We start from the raw sequence: 23,095 nt of genomic DNA, 5'->3' as shown, positions 1-23,095 counted from the left end.
TACAGTAGTCCAAAGGCCTGATAAATTGTTCTCCTGCCTCAGGGAAAACTTAAAGGCTGCCAGAGAACCAGAATCCTATCCTGTCCTTTGTTTTTCTCCCCACAATGCCAAAGACTGGTCACATTAAGACACTCAACTGGCAGGTAAGGATATGCAAGGATGGGATTTAGGGGAATCCAGGATGCAAAAAAGCTTGGGGGCCGGAGCCTGTAGAAGGAACCTGGAGTAGCTCCAGAGGTTTTTCCTACATATATGTACGAAGCCCGACACCTCAGCTGAACACGGCGCCTGCATTCCCTTCATGTTCAATTTCTCCACCAAGCCAGTCCTACACCTTACAGCGACCTGCGTTTATTTTTATCTATTTATTTATTCCTTTTTATCCCCACGTCCCTCTCACCGCTCCCATAGGCAACTGTAATGCCTTTAAGGTGTCACTTTTGGTTTCCAGGTGTTCTTACAAAATGTTTTGTGTACGTGCATTTCATATAAATGGTATTGTCGTAGATCTCGTCCAGTTGCTTACATTTTCCCACTCGGCACTGCATGTTTAAGATCAACCACCAATGTGGCCACATGCATATCCAAGCCGACATTCCTGCTACCCAGTACCCCCTGAGATCACACCCTACCTGCCCTCTCTTCCTTCCATCTCCCAACAACCAACACCCAGACTGTGTGCGGCCCTCGATCACAAACAAGGTCCCATGAATATCCTCGTACATGCCCTCTTCTCGTCTGTCCTAAACTGAAGTAAAATGCAGGTCAGGCTGTGAATTTATGCCTCTGTCACTGCTCCAGGTCAGCCACCTCTTCCATATTATTTGTCTGGAGAGAGGGAGAGAGAGAGAGAGAGACAGAGACTGAGACAGAGGCACAAAGAGAGCAGGGGAAGGGCAGAGAGAAGAGAGAGGGAGGCAGAATCTCAAGCGAGGGTTGAACTCACGATCCATGAGACCACGACCTGAGATGAAGAGTCGGACGCTTGGCTGAGCCACCCAGGCGCCCCTCCATCTCGGTATTCTTGACAAAGGGAGAAAAATATCCAACATGAGCATTTTTTTTTTTTTTTTTTTTTGCTAGTAGCAAGTTTTATTCTAGGCAACTGCAAATCATCAAAGGGGACACTCACATAGGACCCAGAAGCCCACTCCCATCTCCCCAGACAACAGTGAGGCAAGCATTCAACACTCCTGAGAAATAAGCATTTCTGCGCTTTTTCTCCACCGTCTCTGGAACAGTCAATCCCAGAACTAATTTGGAACATGTGTAATCTGCACAATCTCAACAACTGGTGTAGTAAGAACAAACTCCAACACCCACCGGAACGAGTCAGACAACCATAAGGAACGAAGTAGTCTTCTACCCTGGGCGGCTGCAGAACCCAGCGAGGACCAGTGGGAAGAGGAAGATTACGGTGAGAGACCGGGATTCCCAAGCAGTGAGCTCTTGGCTCCATGAGGGACTCTGTTCTCAGCAGGGGCTTTGGGGGTCTACTCCTACCGCTCTCCTCCTCTGGCTCCTCTGGCTTCAGGTAGCCCCTTGTGAGACTGCCAAGGACCCCCATGACAGGGAGCCCAGCACTCTGCCCCCTGATCTCTGGCCTAACTAAGTGTGGGTGGGCTAGAAGAGCCCCATAAACAAATCCCTCCTAGAGGGTAGGCCCAGTCCCCATGTTAGGAACAACCTCTACAATGCTGGAAATTTAGAAAACAAGGTCAGACTGTATTTTTTTTTTTAAATCAACTAAAATCTAATTCCAAAAAAGTTTCTTCAGAACAGGGTAAGCAGTCATTTAAATTATGTCCTCTACTTGTTATTAACAAAGAGACTACAAAAGAAGAGGAAAGAGAGGGTTATATGCTTCCCAGAACACTTTTGCCCACCTGCTCGCTCCACTGACCTGACCCAACCTCCCGGGAAGACCTGAGATGCTGGGACAGGCCCTAGAAGCAGCCACCGGTCCCTGCAGGGTCAGAGGGCCAACCCCAGCCCACGAGTATCAGCCCGAATGAGAAAACCAGAGACGTGAAGGTGCCCGAGACAGCAAGCTCCACAGCAGGGTAGAGACGGCAGGGAGAGGCGCGGCCCCCGACTCCTCCTCCTCCACAGTTTTCAGCACAGTGTCTGGGCTCGGCCTGGTGCTTGGCCAAGGGAAGGCAAATCAACGCGACTCCCCTCAGGAAGAAGTCAGTCCCTGACTCTGCACAGTGTCTCTTCAGGGGGACCGATGCCAGCCCCTTCGCCCCCCAGACAGACGAGGGGCCGGCACCCTTAAAGCAGGCCGTTGGGCCTTCCCGGCTGCAGAGTCAGCCCGCCCCGCTCCCGCTGGTGGATCTTCTGGTGCTGCAGAAGGTGCTGCTTCTGGACAAAGCTCTTCTCACACTCTGAGCAGCTGTAGGGCCGCTCGCCCGTGTGGATGCGCTGGTGCCGCACCAGATCAGATGGGTGGCTGAAGCTCTTGCCACAGTAACCACAGAGGAGGGAACTCCGGCTTTTCCTCCAAGGGATGTGGCCGGGCAGGGCAACCAGGCTGTTGGGCGAGAACCTCTCCTGGACAGAGTGGCCAGCACTGGGCCCGTCCTGCAGGTGGCAGCGCTGGTGGATCACCAGGCTCACCCTGCAGCTGAAGCTCCGCATGCACACGTCACACTGATGCAGCTTTGCCCTCTTGGACTGGGGCTTAAGTCGCGGCCTGGGTCTAAGGCTCTCCTCTGGCTCCGAGGCCATGCCCGGCTCCGAGTGGGTGTGCAGATGCGCGGCTAGCTGCTGCTTATAGCGGAAGCTGACCTCGCACTCGGAGCATTCGTAAGGGCCAGAAGCATCCCTTTTCAGCTTTACGCCCTGGCCACACTGCTGTTCCAGCTGTACCTGCCTACTAGGCTCCTGCTTCGGGGGGCAGCCCAGAGTGCCGCCACTGCCAGAGTCTCTACTGCCCTCGATGGGATCCTCCAGATTAGTGTCTCCAGGGCCTGGATCCAAGAAGACAGAACTACCCTGACCACCCCAGAGTTCAGTATGTTCTGGGCTCAGGAAAGCGTGCTCTTCTGCAATGCCTGAGAATTCTCCAGGAAGATCCGCAGAGCCTTCCTGAGTATACTGTATCTCCTGCTTGATCATAACCCCTTCTGCTGCCAAGAGAAAGAAGATCAACAAAAAAGATCACATTCTAGCACGTTCGGTTTCTTCAGAACTAAACAAACATCCGTGAATTTCAAAAGGGCTCAAATCAAAGCATCCCAGGATCAAGGGAATTAGGATAATTTGGAGGAGAAGGAGACTGGGTTCTAAGACCTGAAAAACTAAACCTATATTCATGAAGAAAAATCTGAATACTATTTTTCTAGAACAATGTTATAAATGATAGTTCTCTAAGGTTGTCCACAAATTTGTATTCAATTTCTATGAAAAATGGCAAAATACATTATAAAAACTGTACTAATTCAAGAGTGTTAAAATAATGTGAATGATTAAAAAAACAACCCTTAAACCTAAAGCTTCAATATTCACGTATCCAGCCCCAATCTTCCTGCACATTCCCCCCAAATTACCTGGCTTATAAATGCTCTGCCTGCCTCTCACCCAGATCTGACCAACTCCTAAGATCTGACCAACCCTATCTTCAATCTTCAGTGGGTTTTAACTAGAACTATTACGTACACTACTCTTACAGTAGAGCAGGCATGAGGTAGGATATGGTCACGAAACTCAAGACCTTCACAGCGGTAAGGAGTTAAGACTCCTTAGCAGGTGAACTAATGAAAATCATCAAGGAATCTAAAAGAAGTAATACCAGATGAGGTTGCTGACAATGTTTGGCAGTTTAGCAGTAGGAAAGCTCATTACAGGCTGCAGGGAGTAGGGAGAGGAATGGAATATTCTGGTTCCACTCACCTGGGTGGACATCACCAGGGCCTTCCTCCTCCAAGTCACCCAGCATCCCTGTACCCAACTCCGCTTCTTCTTCTGGCGGGCCAAGAACCTCTGCGTTGGAATAGGCAAAGTGTGAGCCCAGGAGAGAGTAAAAGCTCACTGGGCACTGGTCATTTGCCAACGAACAAGGTGACCACTGCCAGAGGGTTGATATTAAAAGCTGAAAAGATGAAAGGGCTACCGTTCTTGCCACTTTCCCCTGGCAGTTTGGGACAACTGGAAAATTAGAGACGATTAGAAAGATCTATTCAGTTTGCTGCTGCCTTCCACGCTCCTTCATGCGTTACCATGGCTCAAGTATTCGGCCTCTGGAGCCCGCTCCCCTTCCCCCAGCACCACCCTGCCCTCACTTGTACAGGGTTTCAAGTGCTGCTTCCTTTCAGGGTATCTAATTTCAACCATGCTGACATACTGCAAGGTAAGGCAGGCACCATTATCCCCAGCTAGGACAGCCGAGGAACCTGCCACTAGAACACATAACAGCCGAGGTCAAGCAGTCCCTTCTCTGGCCCATTTGCTACTTCCCTCTCTGCTCCAGTCATGCTGGCTTTTTTTTTTTAATGTTTATTTTTGAGAGAGAGAGAGAGTGCAAGTGGGGGAGGGATAGAGAGGGAGAAAGACAGGATCTGAAGCGGGCCCTGGGAGGAAAGCAGAGAGTCCGAGGCGAGGCTAAAACTCACGAACCATGAGATCATGACTTGAGCCGAACCTGGATACTTACAGACTAAGCCACCAAGGCGCCCCACACACTGGTCTTTCTGACATTCCTCCATGGAACTCAGTTGTTTTTTTTTTTTTTTTTAATGTTTATTTATTTTTGAGAGAGAGAGAGAGAGAGAGAGAAAGAGCCCTAGTGGGGGAGGGGCAGAGAAAGAGGGAGACATTCATACAACATTCTTGTGTTTTTTTTTTTTTAAATGTTTATTTTGAGAGAGAGAGCTGGGGGTGGGGGCGGGTAGAGCAGAGAGAGGGAGGAAGACAGAGGATCCAAAGCGGGCTCTGGGCTGACAGCAGAGAGCCGGATGTGGGGTTCCAACTCCCCAGCTGTGAGATCATGACCTGAGGCGAAGTTGGACGCTTAACAGACTGAGCCACCCAGGGCCCCCCATGGACTTCAGTTTTAAAAGATTTTGTTTACCAAAATCTACTTACTAAGTAAAAGCTAGTCTTTTATATATAAAGATATACATCTATTAAGCAGCACTTGTAATTAACACAAAATAGACATTGAGCTCACAGTGACTGGATCTAAGTCCAGCCAAATGCCAAGAAAATGTTTTGGTTAGCCTGTGCTGCCTGCCTCATCTTAGGTAACAAAGGATTTCTTGTCAAACAGTTTAAGTTTTAAAAACAGCATGAGGAGCCCTGGCCACACTACACTACAATGCATATGACATCTTATCTACTAGTAAATATTGTCAGGAACAGACTATGTGACCGGAGAGAAGAAATACACAATATGCAACACCAAGACCTTTCTAAAAGTCTTCAAGAACTGAGGACCTGGAGATTCCGGTTTCTCGACCTGGCCCAGATCGACAGAGGAGCCAAAGCCGACTAGAATCACAGGTGTGGTCTGAGTCACAAGCTACTTGGCCAGGGATGTAAGATGCTGAAAGAGAATTCCAGGGAGAAACTGCTACTTACTCAGAGAGACCAGGGCCTCGTAGTTGCTCTTCATCACATTTCTGTAAAGCTCCTTCTGCCAGTCCTCCAGATTCTCCCACTCCTGCTCCGAAAAGCACCCTCCATCGTTTTCAAGTGACCTGGGCACCTGAAATCACAAACACTGCGCAGTGAGCGCCTCCAGCCACGGCTACGAAAGAAAAGCCAGCAAGTCAGAATCTTAAAGAAGAAAAGGCAGGACTTCCCATCTAGCCTAATTCTTAATCCCCAAGGGGACTACCTTGGGGGCCTCCCCCTTGCTGTCCGGAGGCAGCCTCAGCACCCAGAAGTTCCTGTTTCTCAGCAGGTTCTCCATGTTCTCCAGCCGCCTCTGCAGCAGCCCGTACTCCTGCAGCAGGGTCCCCAGCACGGCCCACTTGCCCTCCAGCTGGTTCCCGAACTCCACGGCCGTCTTCTCGCAGTCCACCAGCTTCTTCTCGGCGGTGCCCGTCCGCCCTTCCAGGCTCTGTATCCGGGCGGCCTGGGCATCCACCTTCTTCTCCACGGCCTGAAGGGCGGCCACCACGGTCCACAGTGAGATCTCTGTGGTTTGCAAATAGGAGCTTTTCTCTGTCTCTTGTGGGGGCAACATGGAAGGAGTCAAAGGTGTGGAGCGGCGTTTCCTCCTGTGCTGAAGAATCAGACACAGGGTCAGTGTCGTTTCCAAACATCACGTAAAGGAAACAATGGGTCCAGTGGGTCCAAGAGTGTTTAGAGCTACCTAGTTTCTACTTTTGTTTTTTTTAAAGCATGCTCTTTTACATTCTGATACTGCAAATGATACATGTACGTTGTAATGAGGAAATACTGAAAAGTAGAAGGAAAAAAATTATGTAAAATACCACCATCCAGAAGTAAGCTGTTAGAAATTGGTGTATTTCTGTAAGGGTTTTTTTTTAATGTTTATTTATTTTTGAGAGAGAGAGCGAGCATGAGCAGGGGAGGGTAGAGAGGAAGACACAGAATCCGAAGCAGGGGGGTGAGATCATGACCTGAGCCAAAGTCAGATGGTCAACCGACTGAGCCACCCAGGCGCCCCTGTAAGGTTTTTGTTAATCTTTTAACTTATCTATTTTTCCACAAAGTTGAAATTATATTGTACATAATATTTTGTTACCTGTTTTTCACTCTTATCATATTCTCTAAGACCAACAAAGACACAAATCCCCAGTAGGACCTACAGGACTCAACTCCTTTATCTTTGTGCCCAAGCGGTTAGCACAGTGACACCTCCTAAATCCTTCATATATGTTCACTGACATGACGTGATGAAGTCTACTGACATTTGCCTTACGCTTCTCGTTTTTATGATCTGTCCCCAACAGCAGGAAAATCACTACAGCTGAAGCTCGACATGACTGAAACCAACATCTGGGAAGTCTTCCCACCACTCCCTCTTATTCCGCCCCCCCCCCTTGGACCACTGCAAGTTGATCTCAGTCCGAAACCCCCAGAGGCTCATGTTCTTTTATATGGCATACACTTTGTTCAAGGCTGCTTCTCCATCCACTGAGACCAAGACACTGAGAGGAAGTATCTTTGGAAGAACAGCTGGGGCCAGGACTTAGGGTCTGGAGAAACAGGGGCCAAAATGCAACCGATGGGCCCCAAACTCAAAACATACGCTTGGCCGTGACCTACTCCAGTTACTCAACTCAGTTCATTATGGAACATGTGGGTTAAAAGCTGAACTATCGCCCCTAAAAAAGATTTAAATGAAAGTTTAACCTAAAAGATCGATACATGGCTTTTGGACAGACTCATTTCATCGCCTGTTCTGCTTTTCACTTTCACTCGCTCCTCTCCAGCTTCGTGGAGCCCCCTCTTGCCTTTCTGCCGCCAGCTTTCTGCAGCTTGCTGAGCACTTCAGGCAGACGGGCAGGTGGGTCAGGATCTGAGCAAAGGAGTAATTCCTCTCCTCTCGTACATAACAAAAGGCTGAAAAGAGTGGTTAAGGCAAGCTGCTACTTCTGTTTGGAACGATCTATTGAGATGGAAACAATTCAAATGTCTACGGACCAGGTGAATCAATAAACAATTCAAATGTCTACGGATCAGGTGAATCAATAAACAAACTAGGGTCCATTCTTATGTTACGGGTTGAATTTTGTTTCCCCAAACAGGTATGTTGAAGTCCCAACCACCCGTATCTCAGAATGTGATCTTATCTGTGTAACTATTTTTTTTTAAGATTTTATTATTTTAAGTAATCTCTATACCTAACATGGGGCTCGAACTCAAACAGCGAGATCAAGAGTCTCATGCTCCATCAACCGAGTCATCCAGGTGCCCCGGAATGTGGTCTTATCTTGAGATAAGAATATTTACAGAGATAATCAAGTTACATGAGGTCATTAGGTGGGCTCTAATCAAATATGATTTGGCGTCCTTATGAAAGGGGAAATTTGGGCAGAGACAGACGTGTACTTAGGGGAGACGATGTGAAGACACACACAGGGAGAAGACAACCACGAGACGGTGGAGGCAGAGGTCAGAGTTCTATTGCCACAAGCCAAGAAAAAACGCCTGGGGCACCAGAAGCAATGAGAAAAGCCTGGAATATCTGATTCTCCAATTCGGTGGACACCCTGATTTCAGACTTCCAGCCCCCAGAACCGTGAAGACGATACACCTCTGGTGTTTAAGCCCCCCAACTTGCAGTACTTTGTTACAGCAGCCCTAGGGTACATACGATAGAATACTAATACATTATTACTATATTAATAATTAGCGTATTAATCATACATTAGCAATAAAAAGAAACAAACTATTGACATATGTAACAACATGGATGGATCTCAAAATCATTATGCTAAGTGAAAAAGGCCAGACACAAAATGCCACCCACTCTATTCCATTTACATGACATTCAGGAAAGGCAAAATGACAGAGACAGAAAACAGAGGAGTGGTAGCCAGGGGCTGGGGTGGGGGTGGGGGGTAAGGGGGTTGGAGGGGAGAAGGAGAGTGAATGCAAAGGAACACTTTCTGGGATGATGGAAATATTCTATATTTTGGTAACATGATGATAGCTACACATTTGTCAAAACTCACTGAACTGTATGCCTGAAGAGCGAATTTTACCAGATGTAAATTGCATCTCAGTAAGCACGACTTAGAACGCCAAGAGAGAAGAAAATGTTAGCTGCCATGAAAGACGCCATAAACAAAGTCTAAAAAAACAGACAGGGAGAGAATATATGTAAACAGGGTATGAACTGGAAGGAAAAGATAACAACCCCAAAATAAAACTGCAAAGTAAGCAATTGTGAGCGCAGAAACGCAAGTGGTCAAGAAGCAGTCAGGAGTGCAAATATAACCAAGTAAAACTGCTTTTCACCCACCAGGCTGACAAACTTGAAAAAGAGGGATAAGGAGCTACATTCAGAGCTGACTAGGATATAAAACTGGCACTTTCATAACACTCCCAGAAGGAATGAAAACTACTACAAACTTCAGGGAAGAATATCTCATAAAAGTCATTAAAAACCCTCTCACCTAGCAATCCCATTTACCAGAATCCATCTTACAAAAATAAATGGCATTATTTACTGACATCCACACAGAGATCACTGGTAACATCCTTTGGAATAGTCAAAGCCTGGAAATAATCCAGATGTCTGTTCATGGTTAAATAAATTATGGCACAACCAAACAGGACCTTTAAAAATAATGAGTTAGGGGCACCTGGGTGGCTCAGTCGGTTGAGCTTCCGACTTCGGCTCAGGTCATAATCTCGCAGTTGACGGGTTCAAGCCCCAAGTCAGGCTCTGTTGGACAGCTCGGAGCCTGAAGCCTGCTTCAGATTCTGTCTCCCTCTCTCTCTGCCCCTCCCCCACTCATGCTCTGTACCAAAAATAAACATTGAAAAAAAATTTTTTTAAATAATGAGTTAGATCTATGTGTATGATTCAGTAGAGTTTTCACCATACACTGCTGGTTAAAAATCCAACTTTTAGGGAAAGAGACTTATTTTAATGTTTATTTTTGAAAGAGAGTGCAAGCGGGGGTTGGGGCAGAGAGAGGAGGGACAGAGGATCTGAAGTGGGCTCTGTGCTGAGAGCTGAGAGTTCAATGCAGGGCTCAAACCCAGTAACCACAAGATCATGACCTGAACCTGAGTCAGAAGCTCAACCCACTGAGCCACACAGGCTCCCCGGGAAATATATTTATTATGATCCCACTTTCCTAAAGAAGAGAAGATATACAAGTATATGTTTGTTTCAGCACACAGGGAGGTCTGAAAGATACTCAATAAACTGTTAACACCACTTACCTTCAAGGAGATGAGTGGGAGGGATTTTAACCTTTCCTTGTCAACTATCGTCTGACTTCGACAATAAACATGTATTTTTTTATAATTTATTTTTAAAAAAAAATTTTTTTTTCAACATTTATTTATTTTTGGGACAGGGAGAGACAGAGCATGAACGGGGGAGGGGCAGAGAGAGAGGGAGACACAGAATCGGAAACAGGCTCCAGGCTCTGAGCCATCAGCCCAGAGCCTGACGCGGGGCTCGAACCCACGGGCTGCGAGATCGTGACCTGGCTGAAGTCGGACGCTTAACCGACTGCGCCACCCAGGCGCCCCTTTTGTAATTTATTTTTTACAGAACTTCCATATTTAAGAGTATTCCTGATGGCAGTGAAAAATACAGTAAGTACACTTATTGGGGTGCCTGGGTGGCTGTCAGTTAGGCATCTGACTTCGGCTCAGGTCATGATCTTGTGGTTCATGAGTTCCAGCCCCATGTCAGGCTGTGCTGACAGCTCAGACCTTGGAACCACTTCGGATTCTGTGTCTCCCTCTCTGCCCATCTCTTCCCCCTCTCGCACTCTCTCTCTCTCTCAAAAATATGCATTAAAAACCAACCAACCAACCAACCAACCAACCAACCAACCAACCAACCAGTACTCGTATGTTGCCCATACTTCTGGATATTCCAGGGCAGTCCTGCTCGAGTGTTCTATTATACTGAGATCAAGTCTCATACAATGGGACTGCAGCTATGGTCTGAAACCCGTCACCATTAAGCATAAGACACAGTCCTTGCTAAGGAACCTGCAATCTGCTTGACTGAAGTACAAAATAATGAAATAACATCCTAAAGTGGTATTTGATTAAGGTGGACTAAATAATATTTAAGGTCACTTCCAACTCTGAGATACCATGATTTTTAAATACTGAATAGTTTAAATAAACTACTTAATGCATAAGATCTTATACATCTTATGTAGTGGCAACAAAGCACGTAACTACCACTCAGTTACAGATATATAGCCTCTGAAGTCCTCGGTATGACTCTCTGAAGTACTATCCTGAATTTGATTTTTCACTATTTTCTGTTTCATGTTTTCACCAAATGTTTGTTTCCAAAACAATGTATGCTCTTTAGTTTTACATATTTTAGGACTTTACACAAATAGAATCCTTATTTCACAACTCCTAAGAATATCCTGTTGTTGCAGATGGCTGTAATTAATTCATTTTCACTTCTAAATAACAATGTGCCGATACCACGATTTACTTTTCCGTCCCATTACTGACATGTCCTCCACCTCTGTCATCGCAAACAGTGCTGCAATGGACCAGACTGTGCATGGCTCCTAACAGACACAGCCCAGTTTCCTGAGGGTATAGTCCTAGAAAGGGAATTGTCGGCTAATAGGGTAAACATCTTGAACTTCAGTAAATATGCCAAATGTTTTCTAAAGTGGTTGTATCAATTGCACTCCTATCAATAGTATGTGCATATTCTAGATGTTCCCCAATTATGTGTTCCTGTCAAACTAGTATTTTGTCCTAACAGGTCTGAATTGACATGTCCTCATGGTTTCCATCTCCATTTTCCTTGATTACTAAGGGTAAGCATATTTTAAATGTTTATTGGCCATTCAAGTTTCTTCAGTGAACTACTTGCTCAGTCTTTTATCCATTTATCTTTTGGGTTATCTGACTTCCTTACCATGTCAGAATTTCTCTGAAAATTCTGGAAACTAATCTTTATCCATGCTATATGTGTTGCAAATATTGTCTCCTTATTTGTGCATTTAAAAAGTTTCCTTTACTGGGGCGCCTGGGTGGCTCAGTTGGTTAAGCGTCCAACTTTGGCTCAGGTCGTGATCTCACGGTTCATGAGTTTGAGCCCCACATCAGGCTCACTGCTGTCGGCACAGAGCCTACTTCGAATCCTCTGTCCTCATCTCTCTGCCCCTCTCTTGCTTGCGCTCTCTCAAAAATAATATTAAAAAAAAAATACTGTATTGCAAAAAACAACGCTAACCATCACCTGAACTTTTAGCAAGTCATAATTACCAGTCACAGAACTTCACAACAAACATAATAATAATGAAAAACTTCAAAATATTGTGAGAATTACCAAATTGTGACCCAGAGACACGAAGTCAGGAAATGGTATTGGAAAAATGGCACTGAGAGACTTGACATAGGGTTGCCACAAACCTTCAATTTGTAAAAAAAACAAAGTATCTGCAAAATGCAACAAAGCAAAGCTCAATTAATTGAGGTATGCCTGTATGTTGATATTATATATTGACAGATATATGGCTAAAAAAATATCTGTGCTGTCCGACAGCCACTAGAAGCACATAGCTATCTAAATCTAAATTAACAGAAACTCAATTAAAAATTCAGTTTCTCAGCCATACTAGTTACATTTCAAGTGCTTAATAGCCATATATATATATATATATATGACTATATGAACAGTGACTATATTTAACAATGCAAAACAGAGTATTTCCATAATCTCAGAAAGTTCTATTGGATGTGCCACACCTTACTAATTTTTTCTCTGCTTGATAAAAACTAAAGTTTTGTTAGTCTTCTACTATGCTAGTGAATTTTCCTTGTAGTTGTCAGCTTTTGTTTTATATATTTTGAGGCTATGTAATTAGATGCAAAATATTAGAAATGTCATATCAAGCTGGTAAATTGAATCTTGACAATTATAAAAGTAGTAGTACCCCTCTAGCTCTAGGAATATTAATATAGTTGAGCTAATTTTCTTTTGATTAATATTAGCCTGGTATGTTTTCAATTTTTTTTTTTTAATGTTTATTTACTCTTGAGAGAGAGAGAGAGAGAGACAGAGCATGAGTGAGGTAGGGACAGAGGGAGAGGGAGACACAGAATCTGAAGCAGGCTCCAGGCTCTGAGCTGAAGATCCATGAGATCAAGACCTGAGCCAAAGTCAGATGCTTAACTGACTAAGCCACCCAGGCGTCCCTCAAATTCTTTTATGTTCAACCATTCCTGTAATTTTATCTTTTAGTTGTATCTCTTATAAACTAGATAGTTGGATTTTTTTCTCATCTTGACAAATATTGCCTTTTAACTAGAACATTTTGTCCACTTACATTTATTGTAACTGTTGACCTATTTTTATTGATTTTTACCTTGTACTGTTTCTCTTCTCTTTTCATTGTCTTTGTTTTCTTGTAGATGATTTTTTTTCCTTATTCTATTATTCTCCCTTCTAACTTGCAGGTTTTACAGGCAAGTTCTAGTCTTTTAGCAAATATCTTAGATATTACAGTAAGCATACTTATAAAGGCTTTTGAATAACTGAATTCTGATCTCTAAGTTTACATGAATGCTTCCATGTATTTTAATTTGCCTTTGTTTTTAACCTCACAAAAGATTGTTTTATTTAGTCAATATTTGTTCAGATTTACCCATTTACATGGATCATCATACTTTCTTACATTTTCAGACTTTCCATTTGGGAAGATTTTCCTTTTACCTGAAGTATACCCTTTATAATTTCCTTTACTGAGAATGTATTGGTAGTAACATGGCAGTTTTGTCTGAAAATACTTTTTAACTTTAATTTTAAGAGAGAAAGAGAGAGAGAGATGGCACACAAGTAGGGAAGGGGGGGGAGAGAGAGAGAGAGAGAGAGAGAGAGAGAGAGAGAGAGAGAGAGAGAATTCCAAGCAGGCTTCATGCTCAGTGTGAAGTCCAACGCATGGCTCAATCCCACCTTGAGATCATGACCTGAGGCAAAATCAAGAGTTGGACGTTCAACTGACTGAGCCACCCAGGCTCCCCCATCTGAAAATATTTTTTTTACCCTTGTCTTTAAAAGATCTTTTACTGAGTATAAAAATCTGGGATCACAGCTATTCTCTTCCAGTTTACTAACATCATTCTAGTTTGTCTGGCTTCCATTGTTGCTGTTGAGAAGTTGGACCACATTAATCTAGTGACACTTCATTTGAAGGTAATCTCTTTTCTCCAGCTACTTTTAAGAATTCTGTCTAGGGGCGCCTAGGTGGCTCAGTCGGTTGAGCGGCTGACTTCGGCTCAGGTCATGATCTCGTGGTCCATGAGTATGAGCCCCGTGTCGGGCTCTGTGCTGACAGCTCAGAGCCTGGAGCCTGCTTCCGATTCTGTGCCTCCCTCTCTCTCTGCCCCTCCCCCGTTCATGCTCTGTCTCTCTCTGTCTCAAAAATAAATAAACATTAAAAAAAAATTTTTTTTTAAAAGAATTCTGTCTAGGGGCTCCTGGGTGGCTCAGTCGGTTGAGCGGCTGACTTCGGCTCAGGTCATGATCTTGTGGTCCATGAGTATGAGCCCCGTGTCGGGCTCTGTGCTGACAGCTCAGAGCCTGGAGCCTGTTTCAGATTCTGTGTCTCCCTCTCTCTGACCCTCCCCTGTTCATGCTCTGTCTCTCCCTGTCTCAAAAATAAATAAAAGCGTTAAAAAAAATTTAAAAAAAAAAAAAGAATTCTGTCTAAAAAAAAAAAAAAAAGAATTCTGTCTAGTATTCTCTATTTTCACTATTATGTGTCTAGGTAGAGATTTTTTTTTTCAACGTTTATTTATTTTTGGGACAGAGAGAGACAGAGCATGAACGGGGGAGGGGCAGAGAGAGAGGGAGACACAGAATCGGAAACAGGCTCCAGGCTCTGAGCCATCAGCCCAGAGCCTGACGCGGGGCTCGAACTCACGGACCGCGAGATCGTGACCTGGCTGAAGTCGGACGCTTAACCGACTGCGCCACCCAGGCGCCCCGAGATTTTTTTCCGTTTATCCGGATTGGGATCCCCTGGGTTTCTAATGTATTAATGTTTGCATCGGTCCTAAATAGCCTCAGTCATTAGCTATTTATCAAATATAGCCTTCAGTGCAAAGTGTTAAGTGTGCATGCACCTTCCTTCTGGAATTTCAGTGTTTTTCTTTCTTTCTTTCTTTTTTTTTTTTTAACGTACTTTGAGAGAGAAAGCGCAAAAGATATAAAAGATGTGCAAGAGAGCGGAGGAGGGGCAGAGAGAGGGGAGGGACATAGAATCCTAAGCTGGCTCTGAGCTGATGGCAGAGAGCCTGATGTGGGGCTAGAACTCACAAACCCTGAGATCATGACCTGAACTGAAGTCAGACGCTTAACTGACTAAGCCACCCAGGCACCCCTTAATATGTTTTTCTTATGTAATTTCAATATCCAGAATCTTTGAAGGTCTACTTTTGTCCATTATTTTTACTGCCTTTTCCTTGTAGTTTTCATTGCTTATTTGGTAATGTTTTTTTTTAAATTCAATTTTCCTGTAATTTTATATAGGGGAATTATTTGAAGTCGGAGTCAAATGCAGATTCCTCCAGAGAAGATCTGTGTTTATTTCTGATACACAGCAGTACTTTAAACTACATTCTTGGGAGGTGGGGTGGGGTGGAACGCCTGGTTGGCTCAGTCAGTAGAGCATGCAACTCCTGATCTCAGGGTAGTTTGAGTTCAAGCCCCACACTGGGCATGGAGTCTACTTAAAATAAGAACTAAGTAAATATTGGGGCGCCTGGGTGGCGCAGTCGGTTAAGCGTCGGACTTCAGCCAGGTCACGATCTCGCGGTCCGTGAGTTTGAGCCCCGCATCAGGCTCTGGGCTGATGGCTCAGAGCCTGGAGCCTGTTTCCGATTCTGTGTCTCCCTCTCTCTCTGCCCCTCTCCCGTTCATGCTCTGTCTCTCTCTGTACCCAAAATAAATAAATGTTGAAAAGAAAAAAAAAAAAAAATTTAAAAAAAATAAAAAAAAAAAAAGAACTAAGTAAATATAAACTACATTCTTGGCTTGAGGTTTCTTAGACCATCCAGGTAGCATGTATTCAGGCAATAAACCCATATCAGAGTCACCATAAATTCTCAAGGGACATCTTGCATCTATCTCCCAGCACCAAGGTTTCACACAATTTTCTGTGTAATACTGGGAGTTAAGAGCTTACGTTCAGTTCATGCTGAATGCTGCCCTTTGAAGTCTCCATTTTAAGGATTTGGGGCAGGAAGCTTCTTAGACACACACACACACCCGCCCCTTAAGTTTTGTCTCCTGGTTTTCAGGTCCTTTGGGACCATAAACACCAAAGATGAATGTTTAGCAAATGCCCTCCAAGTTGGCCTCAGAACTCATCTTTGGGCTCCAAGTATTCTTTATTAACTTACATTTCTGATATATTTAAGTGGTGTTCCCCCCCCCCACACACACACCCCCATTGTTTCTAGCTGTCTTCATCAGGGTGCCTACTTGGTCAGTGTCAAAGGAAAGGTACGGAATCCTCATCTGAAGCGGTAATATCTGAGAACAGACGAAACGATTTAAATACATTCTACAATGACAGATCTTCAAGTTATTTAAAGGGCGCTATGGGATTTTGGTGGATCTTTTAAGGCTCTTTTGACAAGGTCTGTTGGTGACACGCACGGAACGGTGCCCTGACACTGACGAGTCAGAAAGAAGTACTCTGGAGGTTAGAACCTTGTCGTCCTGCCCCACTTTAGTACCAATTTGGTCTTGAGGAAAAGCCAAGTCTTTGACTACAACAGCTGAGATGAAAAGGGTCAGAGGAGGCAAATATTATAAACATTTGTGTCTCTGCAATTCCACTGTAACTTCTTGAAAGCAAACACTGCCTTCTCCGACTCTTCCAGTCCTTTCTCTCTTCCAATCCTTTCCCTCCTAGTTCTCACCCACCTTCTACAAGAATCAAAAAGGAGCAAGTTTAACCTGCTCATGGTAAACTTCTCACCACAGGCTCTCCTTAGCGCCCAATTCTCACAAAGATCTCACGTCATTCCGAAAGTGTTTCTAGACCCAGAAATGCTTCGTCAAAAACTAATTTAATTCCCTCTGTCCTTTCCAGAGCAAACCTCCTTGTGTTACCAAAGTAACCGCTAGTAAGAAAATGTCAGAGCTAGAAGGATCCTCTGAGATCATCTAGTAAACCAGTCCTAAACTCTCCATCTCTAGCCAAAGAAAGGGAGGCCCAGGGTGTAAACACAGTTGCCTAAAACCAGTCAAATGGGTATTTGAGAGCCGAGTTCCCCAGTTTCCTGACTCCGTAACCGGGATTTTCTTCACCCCCAAGCTCCGTGTCTTGACATCCCTTGAATGGGGACGAATGGGGGCGAATGGGGGCGAATGGGGACCGGGGAAAGGGGGAGAGATCCGAGAGCTTCACAGGCAAAAGCAGCAACTACTCTGTGGGGTAATACCTGTCCCCAAAGGGAGGAAGCCCGGCCTGATTTCACCCTGTGGCCGCGACCCAAGTACAGAAGTCTGCAGCAGGAGAGAGTGACAGAAAGAACGAGCAAAACACACCAAGCTGAGAACATGCGGGGAGGCCGTGAGTCCTGGGGTCCCGGGGCACCACGCGCGCTCGCTGGCAGAGATGGCGACCCGGGGTTTCCAAAGCGCGCCACCTCTCCAGCCTGGAAGCGCATGACGAAAAAGTGTGGGGACGGTCGCAAATCCAAGAACACGAAACAAGCCTCGGAGAAGTTTCTCGGCGACGGTGCGTGGCGCTGGGGCTCCGGCCCGACGCGGAAGGAGCCGGAGAGGGGGAGGGCAGAGCCCGGGGGTCGCGGGAGGAGGTCGGCGTTCGCCAGCAGCAGCCCGGGAGCCCCCCCGGACCCCCAGCCCCACCGGAGTCCGGACCTCGAAGCCCCGCCCCGGCCAGGAGCTCCGCCATCCCGAACGCGCCCGCCAGTCGGTGCCAGGAGGACCCTTACCCGAGTAGGCTCCGACTCCGCCATGGCTGCCAGTCGCCCCTCAACACCCGGGCCCCGCCTGATAACCCTCGGGCTGCGTGCCGGTCCCCTGGGCGCTCCCTGCCCCTCCTCGAAGCCGCCACCAGTGCCGTGTTGATACAAGGTGCATTGTGGGAGTTCGGCCCTCCGGCGCCAAGAGCTGCTCCCGCCGCTCGTCCTCACCGCGCGGGGTTTCTAGGGCGCCTCCGTGCGGCCGGAGGGTGAACAGCAGCTCGGCCCTTGGGCCCAGACTGTGCGACCTTAGAAGGGCTCTGTCCCTCCAAGTCAAGGGTAGGTTCAGAATTTAAGGCGAACGCGGGCCTCTTCTACGTGCCGGGCGCTGGGCCAGGTGCTTTGAGGGATATAAAAATGTATACAAGTCAGACTTTGCTCTGAGGGAAGAGTATGTCATTTCGTCGGGGAAAAGAGATACGGTCCCAAATGGCAAGTAGTTTTATTCCATTAGTTCATCTGTCATTTGATTTTCTAGAAACTAGAAATACACTTTCCACATCAACAGTGTGGGGTCAAGGTGCCCAGGCCAACTCACTGTATCCTATTAACTATGGTAATCACATGCCATGGAAAATCCAAGATGGCTCTGATTTCAAGTGTTTAATCCAGTCCACATGTTACTGTTAGTTGAGGTCTTTGGAATTTTGATTTGGAAAGCACGACTGCATTTCCATTTGATCACCCAATACCAAACACGAGTGCAACCATACTTGCCTAATTTGTACCACATTGTCTCTATAGAGACAGGCAATGGACTTCCACTTTGAATTATAGGCCTGAGGCTCTTCCCCAGAAAACTAAACTCTTAAGATCAACAGAAAATTATGTTCACACGTAACTGACTCCTTCTTAGCATGCAGGGCTCAGTTCAGACTTTACCTCCTTAGAGAGACATTCTCGGTCCACCCTGCCCATAGCCCATCCCAACACACAATCTTGATACTCTGATCAAATTTTTTCACAGCATGATCACTACCTGAAGTAACTTCATCTTGTCATTGGTTTACATGGTAATTACGTCTCTCACTAAAATGTCCCTCCACAGTACATGCCATTTCTTGCACACCGATGTGCTCATAAAGATCTCTGGGTTACTGAATGGTGAATCAGAGAATAGAAATAGATAAACTCACCTCCAAGACAAGGTAGGATATCCATGCTAACCAGATCAACAGGGTGGTCAAGCCGAGGAAACTAGTCAGCCGTTGACATACGTCTAGGGTCTGACCTCCTTTCTCAGACCAACAAACACTTAGACCCAGAAAAAAAATGGATCATGGTTGTGGAGACAGACATGTCAGGACATAGGATACTGAGGTCACCAAGCGGTTCAGTTCTAGAACTCTCTATTTTGCTGCTGTGTTCACCGGGCAGTCTGATGAGGCAGGTTCCCATGTGGCCACTGGGCAACCACATGCAGGGAAGGCTGACACAAATTAGTATCTTTCCACTGGGAATACAAACACCACACCTGAGGGTTGTTCACGGCATTAAAAGGAATAACGTGTGTAAGTAAAGTGTTGATATAGCTGAATGCCTGGTCTATAGCAAGCATTCAGTAACAGGTGATTTCTCACCTGTTTGGTACATTTGTGCTTTGGCGGGGTCCAAGCTTAGAGCTGCAATGAATTCACCAAGGTTAATGGTACCTTCTCTGGTCTCCTAGAAGCTTCCTATTTGTCCTTTCCCAATGACACTCACATCTTGACACAGGCCTTTAAATAAACGTTTAAATAAGGCTCATAATTGTTCTCATTGGTGGCAGTGGTACCAAAGGAACCAAGAAAATATACTTAGTATATTCACCTCTATGTCTGAAAATATACTTAGTATATTCATCTCTTAGTATAGTCATCTCTACGTCTGTAAAATATGAATGTAATATGCAGAGCTGAAGGTGACCTTAGACATTATCTCACCCACCCCCTCATTTCTAGTGACAGAAAAAAGTATCCTTTGAATCACCTATAATACAAATTAAGTTTGAGATAATGTTTCAGAAATGTCTTGTCCTTTAAATTTTCTATCATGCATATGATTTATAGCCTACATATTAACATATATATGTGTGTATATGCCCAAACATTTTTTTTTACTCAAGAAAGGTTATAGACCGTGGCTTTATTCCACTTAGTTGAGACCCTTTCTATTCTGCTCCCCTTACTATCCTGCAAGACTCTAGATGGCAGAGACAATGTCTTGTGTGCCCCTTCTCGCTCATAAACACCCTCCTGGGGAGCACGCTAGGCTTCCAGGTCAGGGAGAATTCTCGAATGAATACATCTTGGTTCAAACTGCATGCCACCCTCTGGCCCCCATATATGTGTGTACGGACACAGTGGACAGTTAACACACACACATGTGCACACACAGACACACACAGTGTGTCCACGTGTAGTGGACATCTGTTAACTTTGTCAGTCTAGCACTTTTCCCTTCTTCTTCTGGGCATAGACGCACCTTCTTCTCTTTGGGGACGGCTCCTCCCTTGGCTCCAGCCATGTGTACTTGGAAATGGTAGTGCCATCCTGTTGCATGACAATTGCAGGCTGCTGGCAGTGATTGCTGAAGCACCTGACTCAAGTCCAATCATAGCACCCTAGCCTCCTGGCCACAGTGATTGAGCCAAGGGTGGCCGTATGACCTAAGCTGGAGCAGTCAGAGTTCTTCCCTGGGGTCTTTCTAACTGGAGCTGAGAGGACAGGTTATTTTCCTCTCTGGTGAAGTTATAAATATATGAGTCAGGAACAGTCTTGTCCCCCATTTTGGGGGGTAAGTGGTTTGAAAGAATGATCCCAACACATAGAAAAGATTAGAGACGAGAGATACATTTTTGTCTACGTCCAGGATTCGTTGTTCAACTGTACCTTTGAGTGTGTGAATGATTCCAGCTTCCTTCCAGAAATGTCCCCTTTCTCCATAGTCGACTAGTCTGCTTCAGGTAGAGGAACTGAATGACTGGGTGACAAGGAGTTGTGTTTTGTCTGTTTTTTTTTTTTTTTTTTTAAAGCATATCCTTTTACCCATTTTGAATTTATTAATGTAAAATCTATTCAAAACCCCATAAATGGATTAAAACCTGGTGCCGAAGAATCCCTCTTAGGGAGCAAACAGCATTTTGTTTTGCAAAAGAGTTTTACTGGTCATTTTAATTGTGGGAAAATAGGCCTCAGGGAATGGCTTGGAAGTCAGAAGGTAAGGAAAGATAGAACTAAATTGCTATCTCTTGGGGCGCCTAAGAGGCTCAGTCGGTTGGGCCACCGACTCTTGATTTCGGCTCAGGTCATGCTCTCACGGTTCATGGGATTGAGGTCCGAGTGGGGCTCTGTGCTGATGGTGTAGAGCCTACTTGGGATTCTCTCTCTCCTCTGTCTCTGTCCCTCCCCCACTCGCTCACACGCTCTCTCAAAATAAGTAAACATTAAAAAACCAAAAATCTAAATTGGTCTCAAAGGGGGGAGGGGGTGCGGTGCCCAGGTGGCTCTGTCGGCTAAGCATCTGACTCTTGATCTTGGCTCAGGTCATGATCGAGTCCCGTGTCGGGCTCCACGCTGTCAACAGGGAGCCTGCTTAGGATTCTTTGTCTCTCTCAAAATAAATACATAAAATTAAAAAAAAAAAAAAAACACCTAAATTGCTCTCCTTAATCAATTAGGATTTGGGGAATTCCTTGGATACTCCGGGAGGGGGTGAGGGGCCTCAGAAAGGAGGAGGAGAGCTACTTTTCCAAGAGGCAGGTGATACAAGACCAAGAGTGGGAGATATTGAATTCCGAGAAATTGCTGATGGTGAAAATTGTTCAAGGTCTTTTAAGAACAGAGATAGTGGATATTTTAGGTCTAAATTTTGGGCCATATGTTGTGCTAGGCTGAGATGAGACCCTCTCTGTAACCACCAAAGTATAAAAGTCTACTAAACATAAGATCTTATCTGGGGAAGGAGCTGCCTGGGCTAATGCAGAACTGAGAGGACACAGCAGCATGAAGGCAGACATACTTGAACTTCAGAATCCAGGAAGCGTGGGCTAATGAAGAAAAAGGAAATTTTCCTCAGTCCCACATCCTTGAGATGTGGGGCAGGGGCTGCTCGTTTTGACATTATTTGTAGGATGGGGACTTAAGCCATTTTATAGTTAGAGGATATTGACCCCTAGGGATGGAAGTTGGGGGGACGCTTGGGTAACCAACACTGGCTCTCACTTCCAAGAATGGATATGGGAGCTCCCTTGAATCTTGAATGGGATACTAATCAAAGATCGTTTTCTTTTGTAACAGGAGAGAATAAACCTAGACAAATTACTACAGTCAGGGGTGAGGTGGGTTTAAAACACACCCAGGGGTAGCTGGGTGGTTCGGTTGGTTGAGCGTCTGACCTTGGCTTAGGTCATGATCTCATGGTTTCTGAGTTCGAGCCCCACATTGGGCTTGGTGCCCTCAGCACAGAGCCTGCTTTGGATCCTTTGTCCCCCTCTCTCACATTCTTTCTCAAAAATAAATATGAAAATAATAAAATACACCTAAAGAAGTTTGAGTAGAGGTTCTTGACCTTTAGGACACAATCATCACACTAGAAGATTCTTATAGGAGGCTTAGTGGGCAGGGAGACGGAGATCCTCACACCCAAGATCCCTCTTCTCAAGAACTACTTTTAGAGGGGCACCTGGCTGGCTCAGTCGGTTAGGTGTTAGACTTCAGGACTTCCGCTCAGGTCATGATCTCATGAGCTTGAGCCCCGTGTTGGGCTTGTGCTGACAGCCCAGAGCCTGGAGCTGCTTCAGATTTTGTGTCTCCCCCTCTGCTCCTCCCCTGCTCGCTCTCAAAAATAAACATAATTTTTTTTTTTACTCTTTTAGAGATATCCCTCCACAGTGGCTCCCTGAGTTGGTGGCAGATGGAGAGCCAGTCGTGGCCTCCCCCAAATGGTGCCGTCAGGGCCCCAGGCTGATAAGATGCTTTTATTACACGTTTTCCTGACGATAACCACCAGAGATCAATACCCTAAAATACAAGCATAGGTTGGTTCATCTTGACCCTGGGGTGAAGTTTCCTCTTTCACCTTACTTTCCAACAACACCCAATATCCTGGAATATCAGAGTCAGTTATGGTGCCCAGATCCTTGCTGGTAAGAGAACCGTCCCCTTGTGTGTTTTCTCATTTTCAATGGGGTCTAGCTTAAACTTGCTATCTCAAGAGTCCCATTTTCACCCTCTCTGACCTCTCAGAGCTATACACTCTGGGCTTCTAAAGAGTTCTAAAGATTTTTGGGGCGCCTGAGTAGCTCAGTTGGTTGAGCGTCTGGCTTTGGCTCAGGTCACGATCTCACAGCTTGTGGGTTTGAGCCCCGCGTCAGCACACAGCCTGGAGCCTGCTTCTGCTTCTCCCTCTCTCTCTGCCCTCTCCCGCTCATGCTGTCTCTGTCTCTCAAAAATAAACATTAAAAAAA

At 45.5% G+C, this 23,095-nt stretch overlaps 1 protein-coding gene across 2 annotated transcripts; it reads right to left on the bottom strand.

Moving 5' to 3' along the window:
* Positions 1-1,085: 1,085 nt before the first annotated feature.
* On the bottom strand, positions 1,086-17,846 carry ZNF212 (zinc finger protein 212). 2 transcript variants are annotated; one of them, XM_047843302.1, is made up of 5 exons: positions 17,620-17,846; positions 5,840-6,229; positions 5,581-5,707; positions 3,895-3,984; positions 1,086-3,131 (listed from the first exon to the last, which is right to left on the bottom strand). In XM_047843302.1, the coding sequence occupies exons 1-5, from the start codon at positions 17,641-17,643 to the stop codon at positions 2,275-2,277; spliced, it is 1,488 nt and encodes a 495-aa protein (XP_047699258.1). In that variant the 5' UTR covers positions 17,644-17,846; the 3' UTR covers positions 1,086-2,274. The 2 variants fall into 2 exon arrangements, with proteins under 2 accessions (XP_047699258.1, XP_047699261.1); XM_047843305.1 differs by having other exon boundaries at positions 1,086-3,128; positions 17,620-17,845.
* Between the last annotated feature and the right edge of the window lie 5,249 nt (positions 17,847-23,095).

This window comes from Prionailurus viverrinus, chromosome A2 (genome assembly GCF_022837055.1).
Source record: "Prionailurus viverrinus isolate Anna chromosome A2, UM_Priviv_1.0, whole genome shotgun sequence".
NCBI lineage: Eukaryota > Metazoa > Chordata > Mammalia > Carnivora > Felidae > Prionailurus > Prionailurus viverrinus.
The sequence above is the reverse complement of the archived record's forward strand: the minus strand, read 5'-3'. Positions and strand labels throughout refer to the sequence as shown.